The 22,145-nt window shown below is 42.2% G+C and overlaps 1 protein-coding gene across 4 annotated transcripts in view; it reads right to left on the bottom strand.

Moving 5' to 3' along the window:
- The window catches only part of casp7 (caspase 7, apoptosis-related cysteine peptidase), a 50,092-nt gene extending 29,980 nt beyond the window's left edge, over positions 1 to 20,112 (bottom strand). The window contains exons 1-2 of one of the 4 annotated variants that reach the window (XM_059947893.1): positions 19,961 to 20,112; positions 8,232 to 8,346 (exon numbers count right to left, since the gene is read on the bottom strand). In XM_059947893.1, the coding sequence (XP_059803876.1) occupies positions 8,232 to 8,344 (113 nt within the window). In that variant the 5' untranslated portion in view covers positions 8,345 to 8,346; positions 19,961 to 20,112. Of the gene's footprint in view, positions 1 to 8,231; positions 8,347 to 19,790 lie in introns of all 4 variants that reach the window. The other 3 variants (XM_059947896.1, XM_059947895.1, XM_059947894.1) reach the window with 3 other exon arrangements.
- Positions 20,113 to 22,145: the final 2,033 nt, after the last annotated feature.

Raw genomic sequence — 22,145 nt, 5'->3', positions numbered from 1 at the left:
TCCCTGTGAAAAGCAAAGAGTGTGTGTGTGACTGTCAGTGTGTGTGCGCGCGTGAGTGCATGTGAGTGCGTGTGTGTGTGTGTGTGTGGTTAAGACAGGTTTGGTGGTAGGATTCATATTCTGAACTGTCTACACCTGAATAGCTGCAGAATTTCAGAAATTGGAAATAAACTGCAAAAAAGATGACCTATGTGGATATTAAGTAGTTGAATTGGGAGAAGAACTTGAGACCGCACTGGGATGAACAAGTAAAATCAGAATCAAGTTTAATATCACCAGTTTATGTTGGGAAATTTGTTGTTATGCAGCAGCAGTACACTATTATACATAATCATTTAAAAAACTGAATTACAGTATGAAGTATTTGAAGGTCTTTAAAAAAAAATTTTTGGGGTTTCCTGTTTGGTGGCTGCCTATAAGGAGACAAATCTCAAGGTTGTATAATGTATAGATACTTTAACCGTATAACAATTACAGCACGGAAACAGACCATCTCAGCCCTTCTAGTCCGTGCCGAATGCTTACTCTCACCTAGTCCCACCGCCCTGCACTCAGCCCATAACCCTCCATTCCCTTCCTGTCCATATACCTATCCAGTTATTTTTAAATGACAAAGTCGAACCTGCCTCTACCACTTCTACTGGAAGCTCGTTCCACACAGCTACCACTCTCCGAGAATATACCAAGAAGTTCCCTCTCATGTTAGCCCTAAACTTTTGCCCCTTAATATAATAAGTGTTAACTTAAGTACATTTTAAAATAAATGTACTTTGAAATAAATTATACATATGTTAAATTAAATAAGTAGTGCAAAAATAGAAAAAAAAAGTGAGGCGATGTTCACAGGTTGATTGTCGATTCATGAATCTGATGGTGGAGGGGAAGAGTGTGTGTTTTCAGGCTCCTGAACATCCTCCTTAACAGTAGCAATGAGAAGAGGGCATGTCCTGGTTGGTGGGGGTCCCTGGCGATGGTTGCCGCCTTTCTGAGGGTTCACTTCTTGAAGACGTCGAGGAAGCTGGGGAGGCTGGCGTCCTTGATGGAGCTGTCTGAGTGGATACAGTATATTCTGCTGATGCAAGCGTAATTCTACATGACTCCAGGCAATGGGACATTTACCTGCCAGGTCACATCGTTCATATATTGCTTCCCCTTCAATAAATCCATTCATTACAGGCATTTTAATGCAATGGAGTGAAACACAAAAGATAAGGTTCACAATTGCCTGGAACCAGTCTAACAAAAACACCATCAATCAGCCTATTAGCTTAAACAAATGCACAAATTTCCTGCTGGAGGAGTCCCCTCACCTACTTTAATAACTATCCATTCCCACATATGCAAATATCTCGCTGTCAGGGAAAGTCCCGATCGGAGAAACAATGGAATAATGGCACACGTAAACAGTTGTTAAACTAACCAAAATCACTCTCAGATGTGCAAACGGTCCTTATCTTCGGCACAGAAAGTATATATGTATTTGGAATTTGTTTTGTAAAGCAAATTTTCCCTCCCATTATTCATTTTCTACATCACAATGAGTTTCTCTAAAGGAACCCAACAGGCAAAAGTAGAAAGGGAGAGAACCCTCGCGTCTATTTGCATAAAGGAGAATCGGAGAGTGAAGAATGGGAACTCAGTCTTTGGGGCGGGAATTGCAGAATGAGAGAGAGGGAAGAATTAGACCATTGAGCCCTCTCCTCTCCCCCCACTAGTTCCAAAAATAGTCCTTTAATCTTACATCAACTACTGAAATATCTTTAAATGACCTGGCTGTTGCTCAATGCAATAGCTCCTAAAACTGTCAAACTTAGTTTAATTGAAAGATGCTCAAATTTAACTGATTGTGTTTTGTGTAACTATTCTGTAGAGCCACTCTGATATTTGACATGTAATTATATAAATTATTTGTAAAGGACACTTGCTGAAATGGGAAGGCTTGCTTTCTTCAGGTATTTTTTGAGTGATTAGGTTGGATTTAACTCTATGAGTCAAAGATTCAACGTAATTTATTATCAAAGTATAGTTTGTTATTGCCTGTTATGCTGCTGGCATTTCGGGCAGCAATGAAGATCCTCCATCTTAGTCTGTCCATGGTCTAGGTGTGGCTCAGGGTCCTCATTTCTGCCTCTGTGGTACAGTGCAAAGTTGTCTTCGGACTTCTGCATTTCCTCTGCCCTTTAGGGGTCTAATGATGAGCTGCCTTGATGATAGAGTTGGCCTCTCTTCTCATCACTTGCCCAGTCCATCTCTGATGTTTCCTCATGTTGCTTGTAGCCATCTCCTCTTGGTGACACTGAAGTAGTAGGGCATGTTTAGAGATCTTCCTTGGCCAGAAAATACGGAGGATCTTGGTGTGGAATGACGACAGCTTGGCAAAGTCCCTCCCTGTCATGCGACCCGTACAAGAGTGTGGACAGAACACAGCTCGGAGACTTGGTTGATCCCCATTGGTTATCATAGTACGTACAACTCAGAAATCTGTCTTCCCGCAGACAACCAGGAAACAAAGAAACGCCATGGAACCCGCTCAAAGAAAACATCAAACATCCATGTGCAAAAAATAACAAATCAAACAAAAACAAGTGAGAAAACACAGAATATAAAACATCAAATAAAAAGCCATTGAAATAGTCCAGGCATATGCGGTCCGGCTCAATTTAGCGGTGTAGTTCATTGACTGCAGGCCTCAGAGCCATTCCGGCCTGATCCAAACCGCACAAAAAAGCAACAAAGAGGAGCAACCAGAGGCCAGGTACACATCACAACGTGAACTAGAGTCCAATCCGCAAACTGCAATCAAACCTTGCCCAAGACCCAAGACTCCGTAACCTTCTTCCGGCAGCATCAAGCAAGAGGGAGAAAGAGATCAGTCAAACTCGTGCACCTTCCTCCGGGAGCAATGAGTTAGAGCGAGAGACAGAGAGAGCGACAGCCCGGTCACCCATAGGCACATGGCGCTGAACACCCACTCACCTTCTGCTCCCATCCTTACCCACCTTAATCTCCCGACGCTTCAATTGGCGAGATTATGGGTCTGTGCCCCATCTCCAGGCCATGCACTTTGCTGTAAACCTCACTGAACCCCCTCAGAGACAGAAAAGCACCTGCAGAAAGCATGGGCTGGAATGCACCAGTGCATGTGGGCATTGCCAAGGTGGCAACTGTGACAATGTGACAAATGAGCCAGTGCTAGAAGAGGATGATTAACAAGACGGCATCTGAGAAGCCATAAGGTAGCATATTATGTGTCATGACACCAGTACAAATGCAACTTTCATTCCAGAAACTACTATTATTTGAAAAACATTGGTGAAAAAAAACATTCATTAAAACATCAGATTTAAAAAACTTGCAATTTGATGGTTATCAGTCAGATTTTTGACATTTTTCTGCTGGCAGCCATCTTGTTTTTTTAATGTCATTTTTGCCCAACTTTTGATATGTTGTTCTCCACATTGAGTAGTACAATAAACGATCATAAAACATTTTTTTTACAATTTTTTGGGGTTAAATGGCATATTGACCCACCTACACCTCAACTAGAACCACTGCATGTCCTTATTTATTGGGGAAAGATGGGTGGGAGGTAAGACAACTGAGCTGACATTCCACATCAGGGAAAGATCCGGTATCGCAAAGATAGACCTCAGCACAGAGTCAAACTCTGTAGGGCTGAGACTTCGACCTCAGAAAAAAAACAAGAGCAACTAACTATTGGGAGCAGAGGCACTTCCCATCAAATCTGTGAGGTTCTGAAGTTTTTGAATACTCACAAATATTAAAATGGCTGTAAATAATGTTTAAAAAATTAATAGTTAAAATATCATCAGAACATTTACAATGAACTGAAGTAAAATATCTTTTAAGAAAACACATAACTTCCTTGTTCTCCAGGGAGAAAATGTTTTGTTCAGATGGTGTCCCATTGCAGAGCATTGCTGGGAAATTCCAGCAGGTCACGGCTTCACCGCCACAGTTCAAAGACATGAGATAATGGCAAATTGTGCTAGCACGTTTTATGCTTGAACGAAGCCGCATGTTGTTTAAAACATTAGAAACACTCTTTATTTCTTTTCAGCAACGCTTTGAGAGTTTAACATGCCAGATGTACTAGTACCTGTCACTCAGATTCATAAAGGACCAGCCTACCCGCAAGGACTAATGAACCACAGGTTGGTATAATTCAGCCCAACTCTATCCCCTTTTTGGCCTGGCCGATTTCACTGTCAAGTTCAACATCATTCATGAGTAAAACAAATTAATTTCTGTGATAACGGTCCAATCTTCTCTTCAAGGAAAACATGAGGAGAAATTCCTTCACCCAGAGGTTTGCAAGAGTGTGAAATGAGCTGTCAGTGCAAGCGATGCATGCAAGCTCGACTTCAACATTTAAGAGAAGTTTGGAAGAGTGGGATATGGATGGCTACAGTCCTGGTGCAGATCGATGGCATTAGGTAGTTTACAATGTTCGGCATGAACTAGATGGGCTGAAAGGCCTGTTTCTGTGCTATACTTTTCTATGACAATGATGTTTGTATTTGAGGGACCACTCAGAATTGAAGTCTCTGCAACGTGCCACAACAACTAGTGAATTTAGTTTCTTCACGAAAAGAAATGTGTGGAGGGTGAAATTGTCTCTGCACCTCCTCTATGATTTTGTTTTCAAAGTACAAACCCTCCTGCTTGACGTGTTTTCAGAGCCAGACCTTTCAACCTTTTAAGATATTTTCCTTTCAAAAGGCATTGCTTGGTAATTCCATTGTACTGTACTACACTGCCCACTACTGCAGAAAAATGGTACTTCATCTGAAAAAGTTCATGGATCTTGGTTGACTAACTTAAGTGGTGGAAGATATTCAAAAGCACATTTACTATCAATGTATGTGTACTGTACACAACCTTGAGATCTGCCTCCTTACAGGCAGCCACAAAACAAAGAAACCCAAAAGACCCCTTAAAAAAACGGTCAAACACCAAATGTGCAAAGAGAAAAAAAAAATCAAATAAAAGCAAGCAAATAGCATTCAGAATAAAGGTTAGTCTATAGACACGAAGTCCAGAGCAAACCACAGCCTCAGTTCAACGCAGCCGGGAGCAGCTAGCGCCTCAGATATGATATAAAGTGGACATTTTACCAGGTTTCTGCAAGGAGCTGGCTGGATTTGAACCCGCGACCACTTGCCTCGAAGGCCAGTGTGGATACCACTATACCACTGGCCAGCTTACAAGAAGTATTAAACCATAATGAACTATAACAATAAAACTCAGTTGACTATAACAATAATATTGATCATTTGGCTGTTGCAGTGTTTTCTACAAACTTGCTTAGATTGAGAAAAGGGTCATGGATGAAGATTCCTGGCCTGAAATGTCAGCCGTATTCTTTTCCATAGCTGCCGCTTGACCTGCTGAATTCCCCCAGCATTTTGTACGTATCACTCCGAATTTCCAGCATCTGCAGAATCTCGTGTTTAGAACTAGAAATTCGAGTTATTTTAACGATGCCTCTTGGCCGCAGTATATAGATTTGAACAAGCTACACAGCCAGCTCCGGCATCTCCTTCGCTGATGGCTGCTACAGGCAACTCGAGGCACAAAAGCCTTGTCCACGCAGCAACTGAGGGCACGCAGATCCTGTGCCGCCGGTCTCGCCAATGAACTGGTGAATCGGACAACAGCATTCCACATTACCGACGTCCAACAGGGCCGATCACAAGGAAAATGTCCAAGACAAGGATTTCCAGTGTTTGTTGGATTGTGTCTCTTTCCCTGAGTGGCTGCAACATGGTGTGCAAAATCCAGTTCCACTACTGAGCAAGTTGCAGGCAGGTTAAACCTGCCATACTTGATACCTAGCAATTTTACGATTATAAAGGAAAAGGACGAACAACTGCACCTTCGTTTGGGCCCAGAGAGGCAAATGGCAATTGAATAAACTATTTTATTCCTTGAACTTTCAATATCAACAGAACATAAAACTATCTAATAATATAACATACTGTTAGTTTGAGAAAGCAGATCAGTAGTTATTTAGGAGAGTAATTCAGAAACACTGTTGTGATGTGGCAGGATGACAGTAATTTTAATTCAGCAGCTCTGTGTGGAGAACATCTTTCACAAGTTGTGGCAAAGCACCTGATCAGGCTGTTGTCATTGGGAGAAAGTGAGGAAGACAGATGAAGAGGAGAGCCTTTTGAGGCAGGCCTTGCCATGAGCTGGCATCAGTCCAATTCACTCTTGTAAAGAGGAAGTGATGTGAGCTGTAGCTTATAACATTGTAAATTTGACTGCACAGTTCTCATCTCAGGAATTGTAACACCAGTCAGAGCACATGAAAAGTCTAAGGTCTCATACCTGGATTCCACATTAATTGGCACTCCACTCTGCATCTGAAAATCTTTTTGCGGCTATTTGAAACAGAAACAGACCAGAAAGCTGACATGCTCCACCATTACACTGTGTGACACTGAATAATGGTGCAAGTGAGGCCACTCAATATGTACAAACCCCCGAGTCAGCAGCAGGTCACACTGGACTTTTCTATAGAACTATTCAGAGGGCTCCCTGTGACTTAACAACCTGCTGATGTCATCCAGGCCTCTTACATCTTTGCCGACAATCACTATGCTGATGGAGACTATTTGCTCAATAGTAAATCGGGTGAAGAAAGTCTTAAATGTAAAATTACAAATTTTAACAGAGAGGGAGGATACAGAGTTTGTGGCATTAATGAGTTGACAGATTTTTTTATATATTTGCATGAACAAGAAACACATTCTTAGCTTGCATTTGTCAATAAATGAAGTATTTCAGAAAGGAAATAAGCAAACCCATCTTACAATGTTTATTAGAAATGTAGTGCAGAACAGGCCCTGTTGGCCCCACGTGTTGTGCTGCCCAGCAACCCACCTATTTAATCTTAGCATAATCATGGGACAATTTACAATAACCAATTAACCCTACTACTCATTCCATCTTTGGACTGTGGGGGAAATGGGAAGAGCTGGAGGAAACCCACACACAGTTCACGGAGTAACATACAGACTCTTACAGACGGCGCTAACTCTGGAATGCCCATTGCACTGATAGCTATGCTCCTGCGGCACACCAAAATGTAACAATTACAATTGGTAACTACAGATAACGTCAAATCATCTGCACCATACAATGACTCCTGAAACGTCAAATCATCCTGAAACATCAAATCAGATAACATCAAATCATCTTCACCATACAATGACTCCTGAAACAGTCAGTGAAAACTAATCACTGTTGCTTAAGTCTAGCTTTGAGCCTTTGACACAATGTAGGCAAAGTTAAGAAAGTTTGCAAAGAAGGAATATGAAAAGGGTTCCAGTCATCATACCTTTTAAGGGAAAAACTAATAAATTTTGAAGCACAAGGAAGATACGGGCTGGAGGATGATGCAAGGACTATTGGTGCACTTTAGAAAAGATAAAAGATTAGCTTTCTTTGTCACATGTACATTGAAACATACAGTGCAGTGTGTCGTAGGCGTCAAATCACATCAGCGAGGATTATGCTGGGGCCAGCCAGGCTTCCAGCACCAACGCAGCTTGCCCACAACTTACTAACCTTAACCACCTTAAGCCAGGTGAGTAGGAAAGATAAAGGGCTGGAGAGGAAGGAATCTGATAGGAGAGGAGAGTGGATCTCAGGAGAACGGGAAGGAGGAGGGGACCCGGGGAGGTAATAGGCAGGTGAGAAAATGTAAAAGGAAGAGGGGGAAGGGATTTTTTTTAAACCGGAAGGCAAATTGATATTCATACCATTTGGTTGGAGGCTAGCCAAATGGAATATAAAGTGTTGCACCTACACCAAGGGTGGCCTCATTGTGGCACAAGGTGGCCATGGACCAACATGTCGGACCAGGAATGGGAATCAGAAGTAAAATGTTTGGCCACCAGGAACTCTCCTTGTCTGGAGAAACAATAATACTGATGACCATTTTTAATTAAAATGAAAAAGCAAAAAGCTGCAAATGAAGTAAATCTGACAATGTTTAAAATCATCAGCCAGACAATCCGAGTTAATGTTTCCAGTCTATAGAGAATCGAAGAGCTGAAACGTTCACACTTCTTCCTCACTAAAAAGCTGCCCGATCTTCTTGAGTTTTTGCAGCAGCCACTGCTTTTATTTCTATTTTTTGCTGCTTTTTCACAAAATTATTGGATTGTCTCAAGAGATAAGCAAAGTTTACAACTTACTTCAAAAATGCGAATCTTGATGATCTGTCTGGCTTTGCATCCACAGAATCCCCCAGCGCATCGTCATCTTGTTCCATAACTTGTGCAGAATGGTCTTCCTCCTTTTCCTCCATATCTGGTTCATAACAAAGTGGAAGATGGTAAGTGTATCTGAATGCTCGTTTGAATGTTTAGAAGTACAATAATTGAAACTGATTATATATATTCTTCTGCGAATCTGGGTAATTATAAATATATTCAAATAAATTTCTAATTTAAATGCATATCCAAACACCAAAATAATACCAATCATACTAATGCCATCTAAATGCGTAGTACTGATTTACATCTGCAGTTTAAGATGGTGGTGAATATTGGTAGCTCAGGTTGAGGCATTTGCTGAGCTTGACATTTATTTTTGCAGACATTTCATCTCCAATCCTCAGTGTGCAGTTGTTGGTATTTGTTGATATGAATAAACGCCATCCAGATCCCCCAAAGAGCCAGAAGCCATCTACATTCAAAGGTCAACGAGAGGAAGAAATCTCCATGCCGGGGGCTGAGAGAAGAAAGGATCGAACTTCTGGCGAATAGGACATCCCCTGTTCTGGTGTTACAAATCGAAAACGTGGTCTGAGTGAGTATTGGTACAACGGCAACAGTAGAATTCATGGACTAAGTTGTTGGCCCGGGGTCAACATAGTTATTGTTTGTGCAGAGACAATAAAATGTGAGCTTCGATTAATTACAAGTTGCATTGTGAGTTTCCTCACCTAGTTCCGTCGATGAATGGTCAACATGTTTTGCCGTTCCTGGGTGGGCTCAGAGAAGGTCTGGGACCCTAGTTTCAAGTTGAATCATCCACATGGTTAGGATTTTAAAATGGAAAAAGGAGAGGATGAGAAAAACTTAGAGGGCTCGGAGGATTGGAGGTATTATTTTCTTAGATATTTATTAAGAAGATAGCCCAACTGAGGTGTGGATAGGAAAGATTGAGAGTGGAGGGTCAGGAACCTAGACGATGCACTGTGGAAAGCAGTTAGTGAGAAGAGATCAAAGAAACTGCTAGCATTTAAAAAAGCTGTTACGATGGTATGAAGGTGGGAAGATGTAAATGAAATGAGGAGAGAAAAACTGAAACTGGCAGAGGAATTGAGTAAGTGTAAGGAAGAGATGGAAAGAGAAAGGAAAGAACAAAGAGTGGTGAAGTTGTGGAATTTGTTGCCACATGCAGCTGAGGAGGGAGGCCAGGTCGTTGGGTGGATTTAGGCAGAGCTTGATAGGTTCTTGATTGCCCATGGCATCAAGGGTTACAGGGAGAAGGCCAGGAACTGGGGATGAGCAGGGGGTCTTAAAAAATGGTTAGCCATGATTGAATGGTGAAGCAGACTCGATGGGTCAGATGGTGTAATTCTGCTCCTATGTCTTATGGTCTACATGGAACTTCTGTGGGAGCAGAGTCAGGTGACTTTGATCCACATGACTTAGTGTGAACTCATAACAAGGGAAAAGGAGAAACCTGAAGAGTGTAAAAAGGTGAATACAGAAGTCTAGAATTGGAAAAGTCAGTGTCAGGAATTACAGACTGCTGTGAATGTCATGCAGAAATCAGCAGCTGAAAAGAAAGAAGTGCCAACCATATCAAATGTTTAAAACCAGTCGAAAAGCCATATGGTCAACTCTCAGCCCAGAGAAGAGCGATGTACGTATTTGGTATGAGGACCGACAATGACAGTAGTGTCGATTGGGCTGGTTTAGCCTATGAGGATGATCAGGGAAGTGGTTTGCCTCCCTATGAATTTTTCAAAGAGGGAGTGGAACCTTCAACACTCGTAGCCCCATTGGTGCCCGTGGTAATGGAGAGAGTGCAGGAAACACCAGAGCCAGGGGCAGCGGTTATGACAATGTCTTCTACCTCTTCCCATGTGGCCCAATTGACTGCTACAGCTGCGAATATACCAAAGTGTGGACTGGGAGACGATCCTCAGGAACTTTTCCAGTGCACAGGATAATTCATTGTTCAGATGAAGCAGAGGAACGGAAGTTAACCCTTCTGTGTTTAACTTCAGTATTAAACTCAACCCTACTGGAGGAACAGGCTCAAGGCCAGGAGACACTAGGTGATTTACAGGAAGCTACATTAGAAACTGCAGGGGCTAATCGAGGTGACTCAGTGGCGGCTTTGCTTGAGTGCAGACAGGGCAAAGGGGAGCGCCCCTCTGTATTTGTGACCAGGTTGTGGCCGGTTTTCTCGGGTGTTTACAGGCAGTTACAGGAGAAATAAATACAATTTGACAAAAAAATACTCCATCAGACAAAGATTGACAAATCATGAATGTGCAAATAAAAATGCTACTGAGGACATGAGTTCTAAACAGTCCTTGAAAGTGAGTCTGTAGTTTGTAGAATCAGTTCAGAGTAATGGTGAATGAAGTTATCCACACCAGTTCAGGTAGTTGTAGGACAATAACTGTTCCTGAACCTGGTGGTGTATGTCTTAAGGCTTCTGTACAACCTGTCTGATGGTAGTAGCAAGAAGAGGGCACGACCTGGATTGTGAGGGTCTTTGATAATAGATGCTACTTTCTTGAGGCAGCGCTCCGTGTAAATGTACTTAGTGGTGAGGAGGGCTTTGGCTGTGATGGACTGGGCTGTATCCACCACTTTCTGTGGCCTTTCCGTTCCGGGGAATTGGTGTTTCTGTACCAGCCCATGATTGAACTAGTTGGGACACTCTCCGCTGCATATCTGAAGAAGTTTGTCAGAATTTCAGGTGACATGCCGCATCTTCACAATCTTCCAAGAAAGAGGCTCTGTCGTGCTTTCGTTGTGATGACACTTGTGTGCTGGTCGCAGGACAGATCCTCTGATATGTTAGTGTTAAGAAGATTAAAGATACTAAACCTCTCCACTTCCATTCCCCAAATGAGGACTGGCTTATGGACCGCCAGCTTCTTCCTCTTGTGGTCAATAATCAGTTCTGCCTTTGTTGGTGTTGAGTGAAAGCTTGTCATCGGGACACCACTCAACCAGTCTCCCTCCTATATGCTAGTTCATCACCACTTCTGATTCGGCCAAAAGCCGTAGCATTGTCAGCAAACATAGATACGGCATTGGGGTTGGTCTTGGCCACACAACGATGAGCGTAAAGTGAGCAGAGCAGGGTGCAAGCACACAACCCTCTGTGTGGTGAGTGTGAGTGTGCAGGAGATGGTGCCAACCTGTACTAACTGGGGCCTGCCAGTGTGGAAATCAAGGATCCAATTCCACAGGGAGATATTGAGACCTAGGTCTTGGAGGATAGTGAGGATGATGCTGTTCGATGCTGAGCTGTGGTCAGTAGAGAGCATCCAGATATGTGCGTCTTCATTGTCCGGGTGCTGCTGCATGATTACCATGTTCCGCTTGGGCAGCACTATGATTGATGCCCGTGTGAAGCAGGTGGGTACCTCAGGCTGCTGAAACAAGAGGTCAAAGATGTCTGTAAACAGTCCAGTCAGGTGATCAGCATAAGTTGTCACTACTCGGCCATGTATGCCATCTAGGCCTGATGCTTTCCAATGGGCTCATCCTCCTGAAAGATGTCCCGACATCAGCCTCAGAGCCAGATCACAAAGTCACAAAGGTTGTGGGTTCTGGAAATGGGCTGCAAACATTTGTCTCGTTCTCTGTTACCTAGTGTGCTTACCTAATGAGTTTATAACCAAGGTAAATGAGACAGTAACATAGTCATTGAACAAATCAGACGCAGTGGCCCATCATCCCAACAGTTTGTGCTAATCCACCCAGCTATTTGCACACTGTGTTTACTATGCATTTCAACTCTGCAGTGTTTTGTCTGGCCCACACCTCATACAGTTTTCATTCCTGGAGGAGGCATTCAAATTCTGGAGCTAAGTCATAAGAGCCAGTTTTCTAGATTAAAGTGTTAAAGACTAATCTCTAATTGAGGGGCATCTAATACATGAGGGGCATCACTTTCCACAGTTGAAAATAAAGAAACCATTATGTCTTGCAGTTGAACCTCCTCTGTTTAATCTATCAGAGCCTCAAAACTAGCATCAAGTCTTGAATCTCTTGTATTTCGCCCATAAAATGAATTTTGTGGCCTTTTTCAGGCTCCTGTACCCCCTCTTTGATGGAAGTAATAAGAAGAGGGCATGTCTGGATGATGGGGGAGGTGGACCTTGATGATGGATGCCACCTTTTTGAGGTGTCAGCTTTTGAAGGTGTGCAGGATGCTGGGGAGGCGAGTGCCCATGGTGGAGCTGCCCGAATTAACAAAGCTCTGCAGCTTTTTCCAATCCTGTGCAGTGTTCCCTCCATACAGTGATGCAACCTGTTAGAATGCTCTCTACTTTATATCTGTGAATTTTTGAGAGCTTTTGATGACATACCAAGTCTCTCCAAACTCCTTATGAAATATAGCTGCAGTCGTGCTATCTTTGTAATTGCATCAGTTTTCAAAAGGTTGACAGCCAACAACTTGAAACTACTCTCCCTTTCCACTTCTGATCCCGTGATGAGGACTGGTGTGCCCTTCCTGAAGGCCACAATCAATTCCTTGGCCTTACTGACCTCGTGTGCAAGGTTGTTGTCATGACACCACTCAACCAGCTGATCTCACTCCTGTACATCTCTTTGTCAACATCTGAAATTCTGCCAACAATTTGCAAATGGCATTTGAGCGGTGCCCAGGCACACAGTTGTGGGTGTAGAGAGAGTAGAGCAGTGGGCTAAGCACACATCCTTGGAGTGAGCCAGTGTTGATTTTCAGCGAGGAGGTGGTATTACTCCACTTGTCAATGGAACTAGGGTAGGAAACTCATTATGCAACTTTTAATTAATTGAAGCTCTCATCAATTTATTGTCTCAGCACAAACAACTACGTAACTATGTTGACCTCAGGCCAGCAACTTAAAACATGGATTCTACTGTTCCCTCCGTACTAATACTCCGACCACTTGTGCAATTTATAACACTGAAATAGGGAACCTCCCTTTGGGCAAATGTATGATCCTTTCTTTTCCCAGCCCTGGTGTGGGAGTTTCTTCCTCTCGATGGTGATTTTCCAGAGTTACCGCTGATAGCACAATCAAAATGTCCACCTTTATACTCATTTTTTATCAATTCAAATGTAGTGTTTCAGTGTCATTGGAGATAAATCATCCTTAACACCTTTTTATTGGCTCTGGTTCAGGGCTACAGCCAACATTGTTCTATGGTTTCTGCTTCCCAGTCTGGTGTCTTTGTTCCTTTCAACTCTGACCGGTTCAAACCAGCCAAACTAGATGACCAGGACACAGATTCTAAAGAGATTACAGAATTTTTCTCTGGTAGGTCTGTCATTTTACATAATATAGCTACTCGTCAGAGAATGGTCTCAGATTCAGCAGGTCATTGGCTGAAGCTTCTTGTGTCCACATTCAATTGCTCGGATTAGATTATCCCCGAACAAGAATCAGTTCAGCATTCACAAAATGGTGGGGGGGGGGGGGGGGGAAGGACTGCAAAGACAGCCTCACAAAATGGGCATCTGCACCTCCTTCAAGCACGCGGCAAGGACAAAGAGAATTGGTTTGCCTACTTCCACTGTTATTGACCCATTGGAGTTTGACATTTTCTGTTATATTTTAAATCAACCACTGCCAACATCTCTTCCCCCCCCCCCCCCTTCACCAGATCCACAAAAAATCCTGGGGATCACACGACTGTTAATATGTCTGAGTGAATATTGCACAAAAGGAACACCAGCATTCATGACTACATCAAATATGACTGACAAAGGAAGTAACAAAATACTGTAGACATTGATAAAACAACATCAAACACTTGCATATTTAAAAATATTATCAATACATAAGCATAAAGAAACCTGATAGAAATATAGCTGATTTCTTATCATATATCAAGGCATTTAACAGCAATCAATAATGTTTAAACACAACATCATGGTATGAAGACAAACAAAACCTCCACAAAGAGATTTAGAATGTCAGGTAGCAGGCAAACACTTTACTAAAGTTGCCATTTAAAAAAAAACTGTGGAAAATACACTAAATGAGCATTAGGACGAAGAGCAAAACAATAAAAGCATGTGAAGTAATACACAACCAATGAGGTACGTTAACATTTAAACCCACTCTTCCAAACTTCACTCCAAGTGGGATGAATTCTACAAAGCATGGATAGCTCAACCCAAATGACCTTTAATAGACTTGGATGATTCATCCCATTGTCTAGCAATGGCTTTGTTATGGTAAATAACTCCATACCACTCTGCTGTAGGCAAAGTGGAGTAGGTACATATCTAAGTAAGCCCTCAGCAGTATCATTGATATTCATACACACCTCCAGTTGAATAGGTGGTTTTGCAAAAGGTTTGGGTAATACTTGCCCAGTCAAAACTAAGTCCCATAAAACATTAAAAACTGCAAGTTGCAACTTAAAGATTCCTTCTTGTAAGGTATGCTTGAAATAGCAATATAAGTATCATCCACCAAGCAAACTTTAGGAATATTGTGTTATTGACAGGTAAAATAGATAGCGAACAATCATTAGAAGCAACCCCGCAACCTGTTAACGTATTCTTAATTAAATTCTGTTGACAAACCCAATATTCCCCCTTTTGATGACAAGAACCAAATTCACTCCCTTTGTAGATCCAAACCTCTTCACACAACAAAGAATAAGCAACAATTGGCAAGTGCACTTGGAGACCCCGTAGGTAAAGTTGTGCATTTCCACTGGAACCCTGGACGTTACATTGAGGGTAAGGTGGTTGACCTTTCATCCTTTGCTACATCCTGACCATTCCCAATCCATCTGGGTTGTTGGTAATCCCTGGCAAAATGACCTTTGTGCCTGCAATTGAAACATTTTTGTAACCCTCTCTGCTAGGTGGCATTGTCGAGCACAATGACAGCAAACCCTGATGGGCAACCTGTCTCTTAAATTCTACCACTGCACGTCCTGTTCTCTTAGAGGGGCCATTCTCAAACCCTGTTTTCCCTTATCCTCCCTGGTACCTTCCTTCCTTAATTCCCTTTCCCATACTCGTGTCATCCTTCTGAGAACCCATGCTTCAGTTTTTTCAGTTGATCAGCTTCAGTTGATTTAAAGACCAAGGTCTTCAGCCAATTACCAAGTTGTTGAGAGGAACTCAAAACTGCTCACCATTTCTGCTGCTTCCCCTTACTGAATCAATTCATTGGTCCTTTCCATGGTCAGCACAAAATTGCTGCTGTGATACCACTCAACTAGCTGATATATCTCATTCCTCTACACCTCCTTGTCACCATCTGAAGTTCTGCCAATAACAGTTGTGTCACAGGCAAATTTATAGATGCTGCTTGAGCTGCGCTTAGCCACACAGTCATGGGTGCAGAAAGAGTAGAGAAATAGGCTAAACACACATCCCTGAGGTGTGCCAGTGTTGATTGTCTATGGTGAGGAGCTACTATTTCCAATCCGCACTGACAATGGGTCTCCCAGTGAGGAAGTCAGGGATCCAGTTGCAGAGAGAAATATAGAGATCCAGGTTTTGAAGCTTGTTAACTAGAACTGAGGGTATTGAACGCTGAGCTATAATCAATAAACAACAGCCTGACATAGGTATTGCTAATGCCCAGATGATCCAAGGCTGAGTGGAGGGCCAGTGTGATTGATGACATTTGCTGTAGACCTATTGTGGCGATTTCAAATTGCAGCCGGCCCACATCCTTGCTTAGGCAGAAGTTAATTCTGGCCATGACCAACCTCTCAAAGCACTTCCTCACAGTACCTGTGAGTGGAACTGGGTGATAGTCATTGAGGCATCTCACCCTGTCTCTTTTTAGCAATGTTGTCCTTTCAAAGCAGATGGGAACCCACCAACTGCAGCAGTGAGATTGAAGATGACATCAAATACTTCTGCCATTGGTTGGCACACGTTTGCAGTTCCCTACCAGGTGCCTTGCAAGGATTCACCTTCTTGAAAAGTGTTCTGACGTCAACTTCTGAGACAGAGATCACAGAGTCACCAGATGCTGCAGGTATTTGCACAGGTGTAGTTTTATCTCCCATTTCAAGAGTGAAGAATCACAGCTATCCATGTTAGGATTTATGTGCATAAATATACCCTCATACCCCCTACCTGCAAATGGATGTAATTTAATCTTGCTGATGCACTATTTACTTGGTGATGTGTACTGTAGATATCTTTATGTAGACATTATAAAGAGAAACATTCAGATAAAGTACATCATGCAATCTACGTTCTTCAGCACTATTCAAAAGAAGGTTTCACTTTTTTATAGCATCACACAAAATGCTGGAGGAACTCAGCAGGTCAGGCAGCATCTGTGGAAATTAATACAATCGATGTTTCAGGCTGAGACCCTTCTTCAGGATGGAAAAGGGGAAGATGTCCGAATAAAAAGGTGGGTGGGTGGTGGGGGGAGGAGGATAGCTAGAAGGTGAAAGGTGAAGCCAGGTGGGTAGGAAAGGTAAAGGGCTGGAGAAAAAGGAAAATGACAGGAGAGGAGAGTGAATCATAGGAGAAGGGGAACAAGTGGGAGTGGATAGGCAGTTGAGAAGAGGTAACCCAGAGTGAGGAGTAGAGGGGGGGGGGGAGGGATTTTTTTAACCAGAAAGATAAATTGATATTTATGCCATCAAGTTGGAGGCTACCCAGGCAGATTACAAGGTGTTGCTCCTCTACCCTGAGAATGGCCTCGTCCTGGCACAAGTGGAGGTCATGGACTGACATGTCAGAATGGGAATGGAATGGGAATTAAAATATTTGGTCACCGGGAAGTTCTGCTTTTGGTGGACGGAGCGAAGGTGCTCAATGAAGCAGTACCCCAGTTAATGACTGTCCCCCCATTTAAGCTTTTACAGCATCAATCTACACATTTATCTGCATCTATGGCAGGGGTCCCAACCTGGAGTCTGCAGACTCCTTGCTTAATGATATTGGGCCATGGCTTATAAAAAGTTGGGAGCATCTGATCTATGGGAAAACTTATGTATTGCCCAATTGCATTCAGAGATCTTGATAAATCCGATAAAACCAACCCACAAAAATTAGCAATACAGTTCTTAACTTCATGATGTAGCCATTATTAAGATGCAATATATACATGTAGGTTAGCAGCAGTATCTTTTTGTAAATCGCAAAATGCCAGCAAATTTGCAGAAGTGCAAAAGTAATAGGCAACACATTTTGAAACGTGTCATAAATAGCATGTTCTGTGTGCACCACAGAAACCATATCACTGACACTATGGCAAGTTAAAACACATCTTCTCTTTAAATAACTGAATTAGTTATGTGTCAATACGCTGTCTCTAGAATAGATATCAGATCTGTCCTGATCTATATTTCAAGTAGTTATTTTCAGTTTATACAATATTACTGTTAGCGCATAAAGTACTGAGCAACCATTTTCTATCATTAAAAGTATTGCTCAGTTATAATTCAGCCGTACATTTTATATGGCGAGTGGGTGCTGTGCAGAAAAAGTAAGCACTACTCTGAAACAGTCCCTCAGAGTATTACCGTTTGGAATATGTAAATTGACGGAGTAACACAGTCTGCTCCTGGTGGCCAAACATTTCAGTTCCAATTCTCATTCCTGTTCCGACGTGTCGGTCCATGGCCTCCTTGTGCCAAGATGAGGCCACGCTCAGGGTGGGGGAGCAACAACTTATATTCTCTGAGTACCCTCCAATCCGATGGCAATAAGATCAATTTCTCCTCCCAGTGGATAAATACCCCACCCTTTCTCTATTCCCCACTCTGACATCTTATTTCTTCTCACCTGCCTATTTCTTCACGCTGGGTCCCCACCTCCTTCCCTTTCTCCTATGGTCCACTCTCCCCTCCTATCAGATTCCTTCCTCTTCAGCCCTTCACCTTTCCCACCCACCTGGATTCACCCATCACCTTCTAACTAGCCCTCCCCCTGCCTTTTATACTCCAGTATCTTCACGCCTTGCTTCTCAGTCCTGAAGAAGAGTCTTGGCCAGAAAATCATTTCCATAGATGTTGTCTCACCAGCTGAGTTCCTCCAGCATTTTGTGTGTACTGTTTTGCAGCAACCATATTTCAAAGTAAATTTATTATGGAATGACCTATGAGTTATTGTATACTACCCTGAGATTCATTTTCTTGCAGGCATTTACAGGAAAATAAAGAAATACAATAAAGCTTATGAAAAAGTTCTAAAACATAACATACACTGTCAAACACCATTGTGCCAAAGACAAATCATGCAAAAGTCAAAAAATTCAATAACTAATAGAAAATTTGAATATTGCTAAAGTGCAGGGGTTCCCAACCTTTTCTATTCCAAGAACCAATACCAGTAGGAAGGGGTCTCTGCTCCAGAGATTCAGAACCTCTGCTATAGTAGAACTCAGGTACACGCTGCCCTGGTGAGGAATGGGTTGTCGTTTAATAGAAGTTGATTAAGTCCATAAGTCAGAAAATACACAAAATGCCTCCATAGTATTGTAATGAACGGCATCAGAAATAGATAGGAGAGACAGACAGAAAGAAAACTAGCTCTGCCTTTCGGAGGAACGAAGGTACACATGCACTTTGGATTTAATAATATGATGGAAGCTAGTTCATTACAGTAGTGTCCATTGATAGGACATTCTTAACCAGACTAGATGTTCTACTCAGAAGGTGCTTCCTGTTTTGGGAGCAATAGCAACTATGCTAAAAAGAGAGACGACAGATTTATCTTTTTAAAAACAGAGAAGTAATTATATATGTCCAATACATTTCAATCCATACTACCGAATGCGTTAAAAGCCCCAAATTTACAAAAGAACTGACATCAATAGGACACATCGACATGCCAGCCCTCACTGTAAAGCTCAATATTTTCATTTTTCAGTTATTTATTATTTAAAAGGTTATTAACATTAATGTGCCAGAAATGTAGAGCACATAAATCTAGCGTTGCCAGGTACAAATCACGTGTGTACGTTTCCTAAATATTTATGTGGGGTGTCCCCTACTTAAATATTTGTTTCTAAAGTAACCAGGTTTAGAAATTATCGTTCTGAATAAATGTTGATTCAGAGTTCGCTAAACTTGTTCAGAAACATCTTAACTTTAAAAAAGATATTTATAAATCTGCAGTTCCTGCCATAAGTAAACCAGTCACGTGATGACGGAGAGGCAAGCACTTGGGCCCAGTCTGCGTGATTGACAGAGACAAAAGCCAATCATCTCCAACCTTTGCTAGAGACGCGTCCCTTCCACTAATGTCGTTTTGCCAGAATATGTTATCTTTGCTGGATAAGGAGTGTAGCTTTTATTTGTTTGGGCATAATTTTAGTCAAACAAACTTTTCGGCGACCTTAAAACCAGAATAATTTTGTTCCACTGGGCGTTAAAAGTTCTAGACGGGAATATCGCCATATTCTCTCCATCGAGTCCCGATGCGAAAGTGATAGGGGCCAAGATCCCCACTTCGGGTACTGCTAAAACATGGATATTTGGGGGAGAGGAAGGAGTCAAGGCAACAAAATTAGATTACAATAAACATATGTTTTCCCTTAAAGAGTAATAATGTTACCATACCGGACCATGAAAGCAGTCACAAACATTCTGAGATGTACATAACTCACAGTGGACAAAGGAAGTATAGTGAGGGCGTTGTGGCGTGGCTTCTAGTGCTTCCGAGCAACTCAAGTGCAACAATCAAAGTCAGGCGGAACGCGGGAGAAAAGACAGTAAAGTTTTCGCAGTACCTTCGTCTAGCCCGTTTAAGAGTGACTAGAAAACACTTGGTTCTTACTTCGGGCGCTGATGAGCAGATTGCTACAAATTGTTTCGGAGAGAGAGGAAACGGCTGGAACTGAAACTGACTGGCGGCAGTTCCCGCCCTGCGTGCTGTTCAAATAGTAGACAACTTCTTATTTGGGAAAGTGTAAGCGGAAATGCAGAGCAAGGTTTAATCTCAATATTTCGTGTTAGAATCTCTTGAAGCTAATTTGAAGGACACTTTCTAAAATAAAAATGAAGTTAATCTGCAGAGATTGGCCGGAGTTGAATGTAAATCGTTTCTACGGCAGTCCGATATCGGGTCGGGACCTCGAACTGAACTGGATCACTAAACCTGAAATTGCTACCTTGGGAAATTCACCTTCCTTTTATTTGCCGCGTGGAATAAGGGGAAATGAAAATACCTCCCCGAGAATATGAGATAATTCCCTGTCTGGTTCAGCTCCGGATACTTTCCTGGTTATTCAGAAAACTAGCGTTGTTTAACTATTTGTACGTTTAATTATTACTAGCAGGAGAGATCAAACTTCAAAGTAAATTTTGTAATCAAAATATATATCGAAGGGCCGAACGGTCTACTTATGCACCTATTGTCTATATATATATGTCACCATGTACAACCCTATGATTCATCTTTTGTGGGTATACTCAATGAATCTATAGAATAATAATCATAACAGTATCAATGGAAGAGCACCCAACTAGGGTATTCAACCAGAGTGTGGAAGATAACAAGCTGTGCAAATACAAAAAGAAATAAATAAAAATAATAATAATAAGTAAGCAATAAATATTGAGAACATGAGATGAAGAGTCCTTGAAAGTGAGTCCATAGGTTGTGGGAACATTTCGATGGTGGGGCAAGTGAAATTGGCTGAAGTTATCCGCCTTGGATCAAGAGCCTGATGGTTGAGGGGTAGTGACTGTTCCTGAACCTGGCGGTGTGGGTCCTGAAATCTGAAAGCTCTGCAAATGTTCTTGGACAAAATGACCCACGTGGGTTTTTTTTACTGTACTTTTTACCAATTTTCCAAGGAGCTTTATAGATGTTTGATTCGGCTTGGACTGGGAAGAAGGAAGGGATGAGGTCATAAATTGAACCATGTTTCCTTACAACATAGAAAGATGCCGTGTGGCCTATGGAATATATAACAGTTCTCAGAGTACTCTCATCTCTCCATTTACTTCTCTGTAAACTGTTCCCTCACATCATGACACTGATTTCCCTTCCACAAATCCAGAGTAGGGACTATTTACAGTGGCCAATTAATTTCCAATTATATCTTTTGACAAAGAAAATGAAGCAATTCAGCCCATTGAGTCTGTTCCACCATTCCATCATGGCTGATTAATTATCCCTCTTAATCCCATGCTCCTGCTTTCTCCCCATAAGCTTAGACACCTCGACTAATCAAGAATCCATCAACCTCTGCTTTAAATATATTAAATGAATTGGCCTGCACAGCTGGGTGGCTACAGAAATTCATCCTCATCTCCATTCTAAATGAATGCCCCTCTATTCTGAGGCTGTGACCTCTGGACTTAGACTACCCCACGACAGGAAATATCCTCCCCTCATCCAGTCTATCCAGACTTTTCAATTTTCAATAGGTGTCTGAGATCCCCTCCATCATCACCATTCTTCTAAACTCTACCAAGTAGAGGACCAGAGCCATCAAATACTCCTCATATGTTAACCCTTTCTTTCCAGGAATCATTCACGTGAACTTTCTCAGGACCCACTTCAATGCCAACACGTCTTTTCTTAGATAACAGGGCCCAAAGCTACTCACAATACTCTTGGGTGCAGTTGGACCAATGCATTATGTATCTTTACTTTTATAAATATGAATACTAACATTGCATTTACCTCCCTTACCACCAATTGAACCTGGAGGTTAACCTTTAGGGAATCCTGCACAAGGACTCCCAAGTCCCTTGCAGCACTTGCAAGGGACTTGGGAGTCCTTGTGCAGGATTCCCTAAAGGTTTTAGAATTTTCTCCCTGTTTAGAAAATTGTCTATGCATTTATTCCTTCTATCAAAGTGCATGACCATACACTTCCCTGGTGGTGCAGAACACCACTAGTGGCTGACAGCCAACCAGAAAAAGGCCTCCATTATTCCCACTCTTCGCCAACTGCCAGTCAG

This window comes from Hypanus sabinus, chromosome 22 (genome assembly GCF_030144855.1).
Source record: "Hypanus sabinus isolate sHypSab1 chromosome 22, sHypSab1.hap1, whole genome shotgun sequence".
Lineage (NCBI taxonomy): Eukaryota > Metazoa > Chordata > Chondrichthyes > Myliobatiformes > Dasyatidae > Hypanus > Hypanus sabinus.
This window is presented reverse-complemented; position numbering and strand designations above follow the sequence as displayed.